Source organism: Pyrus communis, chromosome 16 (genome assembly GCF_041283825.1).
Source record: "Pyrus communis isolate YQ-2024b chromosome 16, ASM4128382v1, whole genome shotgun sequence".
Taxonomy (NCBI): domain Eukaryota; kingdom Viridiplantae; phylum Streptophyta; class Magnoliopsida; order Rosales; family Rosaceae; genus Pyrus; species Pyrus communis.
Window position 1 is genome coordinate 18,702,374 of NC_142580.1, and position 14,952 is coordinate 18,717,325.

Below are 14,952 nucleotides of genomic sequence, written 5' to 3' on the forward strand. Positions count from 1 at the left end.
GTATACAGGTTTTACGGCGAGGGGTTAGAACTTATTTATTAAATGGTTTTCAAAAAGCTTTGTTTTTGCCCACTCACGCTTTTGTTTTGCGCCCCTCCAGGTTCTAGTTGACAAGCAGGTTTGGTGGTTTCCCAGAGGATTTTCCCGGCATTTCTGACAGACGATCACCAGCGTAGGGCCACCTTCGGGTGTACTATTGTTGCGTCTTTTTCTTTTGGACTGCTTTAGGTTTTATGCTCTGAACTTAGCGTCACACTTACGCTTGCATTTGTTATTACTTTATGTAAAACCAGTTTTTATTTATTTGTATTACTATTTCTATTATTATTTTATTAGCTTCCGCACTGTGCACATGGTTACGTCATTTCCAAGTGACGGCCAGAATGCCCTGATCTAGGTCAGGGTGTGTCATTTTACAAATTTTTACAATTTTTTTTAAATTTTTATTCAACTAATTAATCTCTGCCGTTGGATATAAAAAAAATTTGAATTCGAACACTCCAGATTGTGCCACGTGTCACAACAATAACTTTTCTTTATTTTAAAACTATTTTTTCTTTTATTTATTTATTTATAAAGCGTATTAATATCCACCGTTGATCTCAGATCGAACGGTGGATATTAAATAGGACTTTTTTTTATTTTTTTTACCGTTGAGATCGAACGGTCCAAGTTAAAGAGCCGTTGAGATTGAACGGACCATGGTAAGCCGCGTGGCTCCCAACGGTAACTGAAAAAGTTACTGATTTTTCTGATTTTGTGTCAGCGACGCGCCCCCACGTGCGAGTGGGGTGCACGCGCTTGACAGAAAAAAATATAAAAAGGCCTGACGCTAGACTGATATCAGCACTGGCGTCACATTCACTCGGGCTCTCAAGCTAGCAATTTTTCCCGGGCCCAAAACTCGAGCCTCCACCTCCACTCGGGCTCCTTCACGCTGGAGCCGGTCCAGAGGGCCTCGGGCCCCTTTACTCTGGCCTGTCCCCCGAGCACCCACCTACGGTGGAGTTGCTCTAAGTAGTCCTCCACCTTCCAAAAACACAGTCTCTCTCTCTCTCTCTCTCTCCCCCTAATTACACAGTTCCAAGTTCCAACAGTCCGCCAAATGGCCCGACTCCTCACTCAAACTCTCCATCTCCGTCAATCGCTCCTTCGCCGCCCGCTCCTCCCACCCTCCCTCACCCAAGCCCACCGCGCCCGCTCCTCCCGATCCGGCAAGGCCGAGTTAATCGAGATCGAGCTCGACCCCTCCACCTCGTCGTCGCCAAGTGATTCAGAGAAATTAATGCTCAAGAAACTGGACGACATCGTTCAGACCATCGTCGTCCAGAGGGCCACGCCCGATTGGCTCCCCTTTGTCCCCGGCTCCTCGTTCTGGGTCCCACCTCGACGCGCCCCGTTGAAAGTGACCGACTTGGTTGGCAAATTGGCTGACCAGCTCACGGATGAAGAAACCCTCTCTGTGGCCACTGATCGTGGATGGCCTTGCTCCCAATTTTTCATCAATGGCGGTATGGGCAATTTCTTTTTCTTTGTTTTATGCATGTAGGAAGTGTGTTTAGTTTTTGGTGGAATTGCTGGTTATTATAAGGAATTGAACTGGGTTTTCAGTTCTAAGTATGTGTGTGATTTTTTTTATTTTTGTAGTTGCAAATTGTTATTAATTAGTTTTTGTTTGATGGGGTGGTGGAATTGCTTTTTTTACAAGGAATCGAAGTGGGTTTTTAGCTTTTGTGTATTAAAAAATGTTTTTAGCTTGTTTTTCTTTTTATCAATTGAAATGGCCTTTTAGTTTTGTTTTGTGGCAATTAGTGGGACCTTTTGTGTTTGGATACCTTCAAGGGCTTCAATTGTAGCTTCATTGGTGAACATATTTGGGACATGATGGAGATGCTAAATGTTTCCGATATCCGTCATGAAATGTCTAATTGATTATGGAAAGTTGACCTGGAAGAAAATGAAATGACATCTATGCTTTTGAATGGATGAGATGAGTGCTGTTTGCTTATTTTATCATCTTCCATGCTAGTTTTAAATGCAACGGACCAATATATAAACAAATGATTATTTGAGTTTCATGTTTTAGCTCTTAATAAATATTTTGGGTATGATCAGGTACTGGATCTGCAGAAACAAGGGAAGTGGATAGGGAGGCAGAAGGATCAACAGAAATAGAGGTGGAGGTGGAGGTGGAGGTAAAGGTTTTGACTGATTCACAGAAGCCCTCTCGCTGTGAGGATGATTAAGGTTTTCTCATCTCTCTATCAGCCTGTTTGCTTGGGTGAGTTCCCTTACTTATGACAACCACTGATGCTCCTTTGCACGCATATCATGACCAAAATAGTGTTGTCATTGCCCCTTAGGATATGGATTTAACTTATCTCTGTTTAGGTTTAGGCTGTTAGTTTCGACCTTGGTGGTAAACCCGCTTGTTTGTATTGATATTTTGTAATTAATATCTTCAGCAATTCTGTTTGTGTTCTGTTGCTGTATAGTTTGAAATAATAACACCCAACAACAGAAGGGAATGAAATATTAAATGTTGAGCATGTTGTATATGCATCCACGCAGTCACAACTTTATCCCCCAGATAAATGATCTTTATTTATAGAGTCTTATCGTGTATTCAGGTGTATGAACTTGTGGCTTCTCTCTATCTTCTTTTCTAGTTTTGAATTTCTGTTTCTACGTGCTTTGCTACAACGTTCTGAGTTTGGATGATGGTGTGTGCGTCTGTGAACGGCTCTTTTAAACCTTGCCAAGGTTGAGACTAGACCAAGCTCGCTTGGCTTTGCTAAGTATCTCAAAGCTTCGAGAGAAGAAAATTTTGGGCTGTAAAGAACCTAGCAAGCTAAGGGAAAACTACACCTATGCCCATCACACTTTGTCTGGTGTCACTTTGCCACCTGAGAAAAACTTCTTTTGTGCCCCCTTGAAATTGAAAAAGTTGCAATTTGAGGCTTACAGTCAGTTTTGCCCTATTTCATATTAGATTTTGTCATATGCCAAGCGCATCACCCTTTTGTGAGGGTACTTCTATGACTCATTATCTTCTCTTTCACCCATCTTGTTTCTTTTCTCTCTGCGCTTTCCTTTCTCTCTTCTTTGTCTCTCGTCTCTGAACAAACACTTGGATTAGATCCAAATCTTTGTTGTGGGTATGAAAGTTGGTTTGCAGAACCTTCCCCCCCTCTCTCTCTCTCTCTCTCTCTCTCTCTCTCTTTTCGCACCTCTGAAACTTTCTTCCCAATAAAATTTAACCCCAAACCGCAAGTTTCCTTTCAAGATCTGCATATGTTTTCTCCATTCTCTCATATCTCTTTTTGATTTAAGGGCTTGCATGTTTCTGCTTTGTTCAGGGATGATGCGCATCAACTCAAAAATTCTTCGTTTATCACTTGCTAGATGAAATTTCCATACATGCGTTTGTCATCATCTTTACAGTTTCAGGTCTTTATTAGAAATGGATTACACTCATGTGTATCAACTGAATAATGGCCCCTGAGTTGGAAATCAGTCATCCTGGTTTATGTATTGTGGACAGAGGATCAATCTTCTACCTTGTGCTTGTGATTCAGAGTATGCAAAAGTGAAGAAGCCATCTTTTAGCACCATATTGGACACGCGTGGCCAGACGGGACACAATGGTGTGTTCGGGTTTGGGTTCTGGAGATGATGGAAGTGTCATATGAAATTAGCGTAGTAAAATGGAGTGGACGGGATGTTGAAGATTCTTGTTCTCTTGTATAAATAGCATTTATTTTGTGTCGTAGCCAGATTTCATAAAACCAAAATTTTGAACTCTCTGATTAAGTTAGTCTCAGTTCAACTAAAGTCAAACTTATCAATGGTTAAAATTGTTGGTAAGTTTGAGAACTCTACTAATTATTCAGGACCGCTTAATAGCCATTTCGTTTTTAATTTTTAGTTTTTTCCTTTTTATTAGAAATAAAGAGGAAATACAAAGAAGAAAGAGGAGGGAGGTGGGAAGGATGCGAGAACACAATTTTAAGTAGGTTTTATTTTCTATTTTTTTATTTTCAATTTTTGAACACATAATAAGAGCCTAAATGGCAAGCGGAGTACCAAGGTGCTCAAGCTCAAACAACAATAAAGTCATATCTCACTAAGCATTCTAAAAATCTCATTTGGCACTCCAAACTTTCTATAATTAGAAAGAAAAATACACTTACAAGGAGTGTATAATGAGATTTTAGAGTGTTAATAATAGTTTCATTCTCTAAGAGATGCTATTGTTTCTCAATTTGAATTTAGACCGCACAAGAGAGAGAGAGAGAGAGTGATTAAATTTGAAAAGTAATTAAAATTCAGTAATTGGAAGAGCTACATCATAGTTTGGTGTTTATCGAGCTTTTCCCTAACATCACGTTCCTCCATAAACACCAAAATCATCGGAGTTCAACGAGGGTCAGATTACGTAATAGGAACTATACTTTGAGCTTCTCTTCTTATCAATCTATACTTCTCACAATTGTATTTTTCTTTCTGATTATAGAAAGTTTGGAGTGCGGGATGAGATTTTTGGAGTGTCAATAACAATTCATTTTTTTTTTTTTTTTTGTCAATATAATCGATAAGTATGTGGCAAGACATGATTTGTTGGTTTTTAATTCTTTAAATGTAACTTTACACTAGGAATAAGTCTTTCAATTATAATTTGTCAACCATGCGACTTTACAAAAATCTCTTGAAAAACCTAGCAAAGCTTACACCCAAACCAACCTCTACTCATTCCGGCTGACTTGTCACCTCCTTATTGGCGGAACTACAAAAACTCCACGTCATAAACTCATATTCAATTAACAATAAAGAGAAAATTTCATCCACATCGTCGCCTCGACAGGATCTAATTGTTAGACAGCAAATCGCGAGGGAGTGCGAAGCAGATCAGACTTTCCTTGGAAATGGCGGAAGAACCCAAAACGTTGTCGTCCAGCTTGCAACCTTCTTCTACACCGAATTCCCCCGAAGAAACTCTGAAGAAATCGCAGGTTCATAAATCTCAATCCGAATTTCCCAATTTCTGCAAACAATTTTCAATCCTAGGGTTCTTTCCTTCAATTGAAAATGAAAAGCATGCAAATTGGTGTTTAAAAGCTTCAATCCAATAAGGGTTTTTGATTTCTTATCCTATTTCGAATTAATGCCGCCTATCAATTTTGGCTTTCCAGCTTTCGTTTTTCCTCTTACTTGATTTCTTCTTTAAGCTATTTATTCAGTGTGTGTGTGTATGTGTGTATCATTAACAAATTGTTTGGATTGCAATTATTTTCTTTGGTAGCTAGGACATTATAAAAATATGTTTCTCGGGGAGGGATGGGGGTTTAGTAAATAGATTGAAGTTAAAAAACTCTGGGTTTTCAACCGAATTATGAAGAAAATTTAAAATGCTGTGGATGGGGGATTTTCTGCTTTTAATGACAATATTCACGGATCACCGTGAACGATTATCATTGTTAGCTTTTTGTTTTTGTTTATTCCTTATGTGCTTAATAGTAAGATTTTTTGGGTTATTGTCCGTATAGGAAATTGGAGTTCTTCTGAATTTTTTTGTTTTTTTTTTTTTTTTGTTTTGTTTTGGTATAAATTTATTGAGATTATGCATTTTTGTCACCGTCATGTTAATTAGTAGAAATAATTTCTTGGTCTTTTCTTGATTGGCCTGTATCGACTTTCATTCTAACCTTATTTTGTGCTTGCAAGAAAACGGAGCTCTGGGTGTTTTAAACGTGCCTTTCCTTTTGTCGTTGAGTGGTTATGCATAGGCGAGTGAGGAAAATGCACGGACTTCGTAATTCTTATTGATGTTTTATTTTTCTGAACATTAAACAATTGAGTAAACCTTCTTTATTTCAAAAATTCTCTATATCCAAGCTAATTTAGTATTTTAAAGAATGGATGGATGGTGGAAAGATGAAAACACACATTTCCGGAGAGCATCTTATGTTTGTAGTTGAAGGACTGGTATTATGGAGCATAATTCATAGTTGTGGAGGCAGAAACAAGTGTATAATTATATAGCAAGGCAACTATAATTTGTATTGCTATCTAAAAATACATTATCGTGAAAATATGATAACCCTTTGATAATTTGATATCAGTAGTGTGGTTGATGGATAGGGTTTTTTTAAGCTTTCTTCTCATCCTTTCGTGACCTGTTTGTTTTTCCTTTTGAAGATAATCCTTTGGTTACTCATTGAAGCAAATATATCTTTCTTTAATATGTGTTCGATAATTGTACAATAGCCATATCAATGTGGAAGCTTCTTTTTTCTGCATTTTCCATTGAAAAGGAAAAGTAATGCAGACTAATGCTTCTAAAGTTTTTAGTAGTTTAAAGAAATAGTATGTGCATGCTCTTTGTGATGGCATTAATGCGGTGGCTTTGGCTATGTTCCAATTCACTTTTTGACTTCTTTTTCAGGTTCCAGCACTCTCTGGGCTTCCATCTTTCCCAAATGGTGATTTTCTGATGTTACCAGTCATGTATCCTCTTCTTGTTCCTGGGTTAAATCCTTCGCAAGATCAGGAGCAAATGAACCGTGGAGCAGGCATTTATGCTGTTCCTGTTCACCCATTTATGGGGCCAGTTACAGGAGCTCCATTAAACACTCTTATTCCTCTTACCTACAACATACCCACGTAAGTATGTCAATGGTACTCAAGTTAATTTCACCGTGACACAATCTTCTAATTCTAAACCATCATAATGATGTTTAACCATGATTTTAACATAGTAAAAATTCACTTTCCTACCTAGCATGATAGGTTATAGTAAGGAGCCTTATGCTGATTATCCTTATTTTCTTACCATGAATGTATGGGTCCCTCAGAGCTAGAGCAAGTCCAGAGGTTGGCACTGTAGGGGAGCAGCAAGGCCAAGAGGGACAACAACAACAACAACAACAACGTCAACAGCCTGGACCTCAGAGACAAGTTGTTGTTAGGAGATTTCAGATTGCATTTCAGCTTGATGTGTTGCTTATTATAAAGCTTGCAGCTGTAATATTCCTGTTCAACCAAGATGGATCTAGACAAAGGCTGGTTCTCCTTGTGATTTTCGCTTCAATTGTCTATTTGTAAGTAACTGAACTTATAAACATTTTTAATATGAGGAGATTTATGTTATCTCGCTACTAATATAATATGTGACTTTTGTGATTTTTTTAATTAAGAAAAAAGCTAAAGTTGGGTTCTTCTGTAATTGACTTTCTTTTGACCAAAAATACTATTGGAAATTTCATGGATGGAAGCTGGATTTCGATGATTTGATGATGTTGGATGTTGCAGATATCAAACTGGCTCGCTCACACCATTAGTACGATGGCTTTCTCAAGGCATGCATAGGGCAGCTGTGCCTCCCCATCCGCCCAGGGCAGCCAGGGCCGGGAATGTTCCTCCTAATGCAAGGCAGGGGGTTGACAATGCTGCTTTGGCAGGTAATTTTGTTTGTTGTATGCTGAGTGTGACATGTGCTTTGGATGACACTTTCACATATTGCAGTTCACAATGAAGATGCATATTACTCTCTGGATAACAATTTTGTTTGTCGTATGCTGGTGTTTTCGTATGGAAAGGTGTTTTAAATTAGGTTTAGTTTAGCCTCAACCCTTTCTGAGGGTTGGTGGAGGTGGATATTGGTGGGGCTTTAGACCAAACTTAACAGTAAAAGAAAGCATGAGGGCCTGTTTGATTACCATTTGGTTTTTGCTTTTAATTTTTGTCTTAGTGATAGAGGGGAAATACATAAGGGAAAGGCACACAAAAATGAAAACTAAAAGCCAAAAACCAAAATCTTTTTAAGTTGTTTTCACTTTCAAGATTTTGTTCTCGCTTGTTCCTTATTCTTCTACATCTCTCCCACCAACCTTCTTCGCCTCCCACTTCCCCTATGTATTTCTTATCTCAATCACAAAAAGTGAAAACCAAAAACCAAAAGCAAAAAGCAAAATGATTACCAAACGAATCCTAAGATTTTCTTTTTGGTTACAAGATGGGTTGAACCTAGGATCTATCCTCAATCCCACCTGATGCCACTTGATTTTCGAGGTTCTTGGGTTGGTCATTGAATACATGGTTGTAATCCTATTTGTTTGACAAGATTGTAGTGCATTCCCTCAAATAATAAAAAAATTAAACAAATAAAATATAAATGAAAAATTATATTGTGGACTTTTGTGCATGATGCATCCCTGTAACATCATTGGTAGGCGTACGCATATCTAGTTTGAACTTTGAAGGACTCTACTATTCTTCCTGAATACCGATGAACCATATCACTCTTTGCTGTTTATTTAGGTCATATTTTGCTTATCTTTACTAACAGTACAAAATGTGTCATACAATTTATGGCAGATGGACAGCCTGGGGCTGGGAACGATATTCGGCCTGCAGATGAAGGAAATCCAGCAGCAGAGAATGAGAATGCCCCGGCAGCTGATGAAGCCAATGGTGGTCACCAGTGGTGGGGAATTGTTAAAGAGATTCAGATGATCGTTTTCGGTTTCATCACTTCACTTCTTCCAGGTTTTCATAATATGGATTAGATATTTACGTTATAAGACGCTGGCGAGAATGCCTTTTAAGAGAAGCACAAATGAGATGTGAGTATAACTTATAATTCTCTCTGTATTTGGTGGTGCTGCATCCCCAATTGGGTGAGGGGTGGGGGTGCTTTTGAGTTTCCCTTCCAACACTTACGGTTTACCTCTCTAGTTGCTTAATCTTTCGTCTGACTAGTAGTCCTCTTGTATTTTGATACATTGATTTTTACTAATTACATAGTTTCTGTTTCGTGCTCATTGAATTTACTAACGAAATACGCCAATCTGAAACGCAACTACAGGAATGCTGAAGCGAAATATTCTCCCAGCGCTTTCCAACGAATTTTGAAACTAACAAATGCCAAAACAAGAGGAAATTGTAGCAATGACCCTTCAACTTTAACTCAATTGGAGTAATGGTCGCTTAACTAAAAATTCATGATAATTGGTCCCTTCACTCATCAAAACGTGTAACTATGTTCTTTTTCGTCACTTCTAAAAAGGAGCAAGGCAGCGTTATATGCCACTACTAGGCTGTAGGGCTTGGCACATAATTCCCTTAAACTTGTTGAACTATCAAATCACTAAAGCATCATCCCAATATGCTGAGTAACCGGATTGTGTAGCAAAATTCATTGACATTGCACTCCTTATAATACATTTGGATTCAAAGGTTATTACAGAAATTCATATGTACACGTCTGTCATAGCGACGGCCAAAACTGGATAGCGTAAGAGAAGAGAAGTGAACGAACTGAATTTATTTTGCACTAAATGAATAGATAAATACAAAACCTATATACAGGTTACAGTAAATAACACACACCTCACATCTCTGACAAAAGGTTGCTGATCTTCCGAAGCTCTGTTAGAGCTGCCATGGCCGTAACTTGTCCTTTGCCGACTAAAGTGTTTTTTGACAAGTTCTCCAACGACCCAACCTGAACACCCTGATCTTGCTGCAAAACAGACTCAATAACCTGCCAGATATGGTTAGTTAAGAGTCAATGATGCAGATATAAAAGATGATATGGTTAGAAGTGTCGTTCGGAGCAACTCTTTTTTTAAACCCTAAAAGTACACTTGGAAGTTGGAACCAACTTAGAAGAAAAACTATGGTCGCATGGAATGTTGTATAACCATTAGTGTCAACAATCAATCCTATAGATTATGTTTAGTTCATGGTTATTGCCCCAATCTAACCCCCTATTACCATTTTTCATTGGCCTCCTCCCTCTTTAACAATCATTTTGTTCATTCCTATATTAGCTAGAACAGAGAATATTATAGCACTTTACTGCCTACAAGAAGCATTAAGTTCGAGGATGAAGAAAAAAACAATTTGTAGTTTACGTCCTAGATAAAGCACAACAAGAAATGTACCTGAATATTTTCAATCATAGACTGCCCAAGATTCCTTAAAGTACCCGTCACATGCTGGTCAACAGCTTCTCCATTGTGGCTAACTAAAGAACTGCAGGACCCCTCAGCTACAGAAGAGCTTGTTGCGTTCTGATTACCTTCACAATGGGAAGACTTCATAGCCTCAATGGCATTGTGTCCTTTCTCGGATGTCTCTTCACCAGCTGCATTCCATCCAAACTTCCAAAGTTTCTGGAATTTACCAGAAAGAAGTTTCCGTTCCTTTCCTGGCACTGAATTTCCGGGAGAATGATTGCTGCATTCAGACGTTTGGGAGACACCCTTTGGATGATCAGAAACCAGAAGAGGTGGCTCCTTCGACGCACCCTGCGAGTTATCATCATTTTCGTCAAAAGACAAATTTGATGCAACACTACTTTTTTCTGATTCAAGTTCATGACCATTAGCCCCAGTACGAAGACTAGTAGGATCTGACAAAACAGATGAATTTTCTTCGCTGGCTGGATCTCCATTCAAACATCTTTTCTCAGTGGCAGAATTAAGGTCCTTATTGAAACCATCTTCTCTGTTGACCTCTTCTTCTGAAGAGAGTTTGTTTTCATGAGAACCCAATGTCTCAATATCTTCTTCTGAGCTGAGTTCTCGAGAAAGGTCTTGCAGCAACCTTCGTCTAACAGAAAACCTGGGGTTCTTTTTGCCATTCTCTGATTTTGATGGAGATGGATCAGATTCTGTTCTGGATAGGCTCAACTTTACTTTTTCTGTCCATCGCTTTTTCTGGCTTGGAACCTGTTTTTTCAAATCATCTTGCCTTATTTCTTCTTCCCTGTGCAGAACTCTCCACTTCTCTTCCCAGTAGCTTTCAGGCACTAGATTTATTGGTGCTTTTGGAGATACGGAATCAACTGAAAGGCTATGACCTCTTACAGTCATTGATTTACTATGTTCATAGGGCCCAAAATATGGAAGTAATGAGGGTGAGCTATTGTTCTTCAAAGCAAGATCCTGCAAAGACTTTGCCTTTTGTATCAGTTTCTTCAAATCTATATTCTCGGGAAAATTTAACAATCTCTGAAGACATGCAGTAGCATTCTCAGTGGCAAGTAGGGAAGATCTCAAATAAAGTAACATTGAAACTGCCATGGCTGACATATATGCTCCTCGAGGTGAAGTAAGGATGGCAAAGCTGGATGCTGCATCATCTTCAGAACATTTGTATAATTTACCATTATCAGATGCAAATATTTCATCCCAAATTATCAATAGATTTGCAAGTGAAAATTCACGTCCAAATAAAACCCTTAACCAGCGGAGTGCAAAATACTGGGGTTCAACACCAAGCTCAACAAGGTGGCTGTGTAGAGACGAATCAACAAGGGACAGCAAATGATACAACGCAGCAGATGCTTCAATAACAGGAGGTAAATTAGTATGAGAACCAACAGCAGGGGAGGGATAGAAGAATTCTGCCATAGAAACTGATCCATGGGCCCCCCTCATTAGAGCATCAAACATATAGTACGCATCATGTTCCATAAATCTCTCAGAGAAAACAATACCCAGTTCACCTTCAGCACCATAAGCATCACTAAGCATCACAATGGTCTGTATCTCGGGATCAAGCTCATCAAGACTCTTAACATTCAATGCAGTTCCATCTAAGCCATTCTCATCTTCCATAGAGTCAGGAAACTTTTTGAACTCAAAGTTGTATGTAAGATCACTTTCATGAAATGATAGACCATCAAATTTATCAGTGAAGTGATCTTCATGTAGCTTTCGCACTTGAGATAGCCGCTCCACATCAAAATGAAGAACATACAATAAAGGAGCCAAGAGTTCATGCATTCCTATAGTGAAAACAGAAAAAGGAAAGAAAAACAGTTAAAATCCCAGCATCTTAGGTCACTGAAATTGTAAAATAATATTAAGAAAGCTCTACTTGCTGCCGCAGAAGTCAAAACTCAGAAAAGAACAGACTGGCTAACTATCTGATTATCAAGAATCTCTCCCTACAAATCTTTCTGAGAGTATAAATTAAAATAAATAAACCTCAGTATTAGTCATTTTGTGGAGACCATTAGTATTTGATTTATTTTCTATCAGGATAAGGTGTATAATAACTAAAACATACATTATGCATTATAATATGAGATTGCAGGACCCATGCCATTCAAGCCTTTATACCAACCTAGCAGGTTCTAAGCGATGCAGTGTGGGAAGTTGTGTAGTGCTACAAGAAACTTCGTAATAAGGAGAAATGCCGCAAGCCTGCAACATTGGTCCACCTATTCCTAATTGCATAACACGGCGAGACAAAGTGCTCTAAATGCCAAGCTCATAAGAATTAATCACTTTGAATATAAAGTAAAGTTAAATCACGAAACCACATTCAAGAGTCCCGCAGATAACCAAATATATATGTAAAAAGAAAATTAATGCGGCATTGTAGTATACCTTGTCTATAACCACATTCTGGATATCTAAGACACCACAATAACAAGATTCTTCTCAACATGCCTTGGCATCCTGGTGTTTGAAAATAGCTTCCATGTTCTGGGTATAAACGTGATAAATCCTGATCAACCATTTTCTCCAGCTCGGCACTCCGGAAAAAGCGACCCCATGTGCTATCTACAGGTGAGATCACAATGGTGCAAATAGTTGATCATTAGTTGTTTACTTATTTTAGACTGTAATATCTCCAGGGGAAAGTTGTTTCCCTTTACAAAAGACAGTTCACTTTCAATTTCAAATAAGTGATAGTTTTGGTCATTTCAACACAATAGGTACATATAGAAAGCTAAAAGTGATAAGTGAAACAAGCATTGCAGAGAAACTAATATAAATCAAGCTCAAGAAAATTGTAGTACAGGGTGCACATTGGCAAAATAACTGGTTAACATGCCCGCGCACATGTTTATCTGCAGTGTTTCTAAAGAGCTCCTACAGTTCACGTATGCGGATCCATAGACTTTACCTGGGTTTTGTGACAGCGGATTGTCTAAGGCCAGATCAGGGAAATTACTCCCATCCTTTTGGGGATGTGGATCAACCAGAAGGCGCCTTCTCAATCCAGCATATCTAAAAATGTACACAAGGTAAACTTAGCACAAGAAAACACAAACAAAAAATTACCATCAAATTCTTGACTTTCAAATTCAGTGATCTTAGTACACAATTCACTTCAAAGCTCAGACCAATCAGTTAAAGTAATGCACTGCATGTACCCAATACAAGCAAAAAAATTCAAGAGGCCACCTTTTGAATCATAAAGATATACTACGTACGTAACAAGGTTTTCCTGTTTCCAAGCTCTTAAGCAACACATTACAAAAATCCACGGACCATTAACGCAACCGGGAACCTTATCTTATAAACCCTTTAGAAGTTTTTAATTTTCCAAGATTACCATTAACACCAACTTATCATATGCCTATGTGTTGATGAGAAAAAAAAAAAAAAAAGAATCAATAGGACAATCGTCAGCCAAATACGATTATCCTAGCAAAATCCATGCATAAAATCATTAACTCACAGAAACTTAAAACAACATTGAAGCAAATATATGCAGAAAACCATAAAGAGAAGCCAAAATCACCCTCTTCTACAATCAGCTGTGACCCGACGAAGATCATCAATGGAGGACGAAGAAGACGAAGAAGAAGAAGAGGGCAAAATCCCAAGATTAATACGCCATTGGACGCCTCTAAGCTCCTTGAATCGAGGATTATCAGCCTCAGATATCTCAGGTACATCAGGGGAGCTCGAAGACGACGATTCGGGCAATGCCTGCTCAATTGGAGCTGGCGACATGGCTGTCTCGCAATTCTCCAAAAACCCAATTGCCAATTGGGCTGAAAACGATCGAAGTGTAAGCTAAGAAAAATAAAGGAACGATTTTTGGCACAGTTTCTGGAGATTTGTGGGCAGAAAAAGATGAACAGGGCATGAATGGAATTGGGTTTTCTAATGGGCCAATAGATAACTATCAGAGTATGAAATTTGGAATAGAAAGATGAAGAAATTGCCAGAGAGAAGAAGAGAGAGAAGGCGTGATGGGAGAAAAAGGGCAGAAGCTATAGAGGACAGGACTTGCTTGTGAGTTGGGAGATGAGAATCAGACTCTTGTATTCAAGAGAAAAAGAAACAATTTTTTAGCATTATTTTTTGCACATTTATTCCTTCAATTCACCAACCCAATCCGGAGAGAGAATAACAAGTTTGTTTCTTGAGAGAGAGAGAGAAAAAAGAAAAAGAAAAAGAGAAGTGCTTTATTATTATTTTTTTTTTCAAAGGTTTACTTTATTTATGAAATAACAGATTACAACAGAAAAGGCCCAAAAACGAAATACACATAAACAAAAACATAGACCTCCCTAGTAACCCAACAGCCCAAAACATAGTTTTGAGACCGAAACAGAAAGAAAACCAAAGCAAACCCTAACAGCTTCCAACCGCCAACCCGCTTGCTGGACGAAGATCCCCTGCACACATCTGAAATCAAACTAACCAGGGCCTCAAAGTGGGATGAAAACTGAGCCACAATAGGACCCCAAAATCCTCCACTGAAGAGAAGTGCTTGTTTGACCTCCAACCCTTTCGATTTAATGTTAGGAAGCTGCGGTGGGTTGTCGTCTACTCACTCCTCTTCTATTATTGGATTACAACGAAAAAGAAAAAAAGAATTTACTTCTCAAATACCTTTTTAATATCAGACCGTCAAATTGAATGAATTGAAAAATATTAAATAACAAAAAAATAATAAAAAGTATGTGAAAAGTAAAAAGAGATGTGCGAATATCATACATTTAAAATCAATTGTTAAACGTTGGAAGAAAAACTTTATTAGACAATAGCGAATTGATTTTAACAGGTTTTGCTTACACATTACTTATCATCATTTTGATGGTGAGGTGGCAGCAAGCCTGTATAAACTGGAAAATGATTCTCTCCGGATTCCTTTCTCATAATCCACCAAATCAGTGAATCCGTACCATTGAAA

At 38.4% G+C, this 14,952-nt stretch overlaps 3 protein-coding genes across 9 annotated transcripts; 2 read left to right on the top strand and 1 right to left on the bottom strand.

The window, feature by feature from the left end:
* Positions 1–961: 961 nt before the first annotated feature.
* Positions 962–3,921, top strand: LOC137731889 (uncharacterized). 6 transcript variants are annotated; one of them, XM_088687084.1, is made up of 3 exons: positions 983–1,511; positions 2,116–2,281; positions 2,631–3,921. In XM_088687084.1, exons 1-2 carry the CDS (start codon positions 1,106–1,108, stop codon positions 2,244–2,246), a joined length of 537 nt encoding a protein of 178 aa, XP_088543210.1. In that variant the 5' UTR covers positions 983–1,105; the 3' UTR covers positions 2,247–2,281; positions 2,631–3,921. The 6 variants fall into 6 exon arrangements, with proteins under 6 accessions (XP_088543211.1, XP_088543210.1, XP_068327239.2 ...); XM_068471138.2 differs by having other exon boundaries at positions 3,545–3,609; XM_088687083.1 differs by having other exon boundaries at positions 3,445–3,565.
* Positions 3,922–4,827: 906 nt separating this feature from the next.
* Positions 4,828–8,822, top strand: LOC137730871 (uncharacterized). Its single transcript, XM_068469863.2, has 5 exons — positions 4,828–5,012; positions 6,446–6,663; positions 6,855–7,100; positions 7,312–7,460; positions 8,377–8,822. Exons 1-5 carry the CDS (start codon positions 4,926–4,928, stop codon positions 8,565–8,567), a joined length of 891 nt encoding a protein of 296 aa, XP_068325964.2. The 5' UTR covers positions 4,828–4,925; the 3' UTR covers positions 8,568–8,822.
* A 360-nt stretch (positions 8,823–9,182) lies between these two features.
* Positions 9,183–14,229, bottom strand: LOC137730870 (uncharacterized). Of its 2 annotated transcripts, none has more exons than XM_068469862.2 (5): positions 13,549–14,229; positions 12,928–13,031; positions 12,405–12,581; positions 9,948–11,797; positions 9,183–9,544 (listed from the first exon to the last, which is right to left on the bottom strand). In XM_068469862.2, exons 1-5 carry the CDS (start codon positions 13,761–13,763, stop codon positions 9,392–9,394), a joined length of 2,499 nt encoding a protein of 832 aa, XP_068325963.2. In that variant the 5' UTR covers positions 13,764–14,229; the 3' UTR covers positions 9,183–9,391. The 2 variants fall into 2 exon arrangements, with proteins under 2 accessions (XP_068325963.2, XP_088543652.1); XM_088687526.1 differs by lacking the exon at positions 13,549–14,229 and adding an exon at positions 12,139–12,272.
* Positions 14,230–14,952: the final 723 nt, after the last annotated feature.

Coding starts and splice junctions, on each gene's coding strand:
- LOC137731889 (XM_088687084.1), top strand. CDS start 1,106: ATGGCCCGACTCCTCACTCAAACTCTCCATCTCCGTCAATCGCTCCTT. Junction 1,512..2,115: donor CCAATTTTTCATCAATGGCG/GTATGGGCAATT, acceptor GGGTATGATCAG/GTACTGGATCTGCAGAAACA.
- LOC137730870 (XM_068469862.2), bottom strand. CDS start 13,763: ATGTCGCCAGCTCCAATTGAGCAGGCATTGCCCGAATCGTCGTCTTCG. Junction 12,582..12,927: donor TCCGCTGTCACAAAACCCAG/GTAAAGTCTATG, acceptor TCTCACCTGTAG/ATAGCACATGGGGTCGCTTT. Junction 9,545..9,947: donor CTATGATTGAAAATATTCAG/GTACATTTCTTG, acceptor CATATCTGGCAG/GTTATTGAGTCTGTTTTGCA.
- LOC137730871 (XM_068469863.2), top strand. CDS start 4,926: ATGGCGGAAGAACCCAAAACGTTGTCGTCCAGCTTGCAACCTTCTTCT. Junction 7,101..7,311: donor TTCGCTTCAATTGTCTATTT/GTAAGTAACTGA, acceptor TGGATGTTGCAG/ATATCAAACTGGCTCGCTCA. Junction 7,461..8,376: donor TGACAATGCTGCTTTGGCAG/GTAATTTTGTTT, acceptor AATTTATGGCAG/ATGGACAGCCTGGGGCTGGG.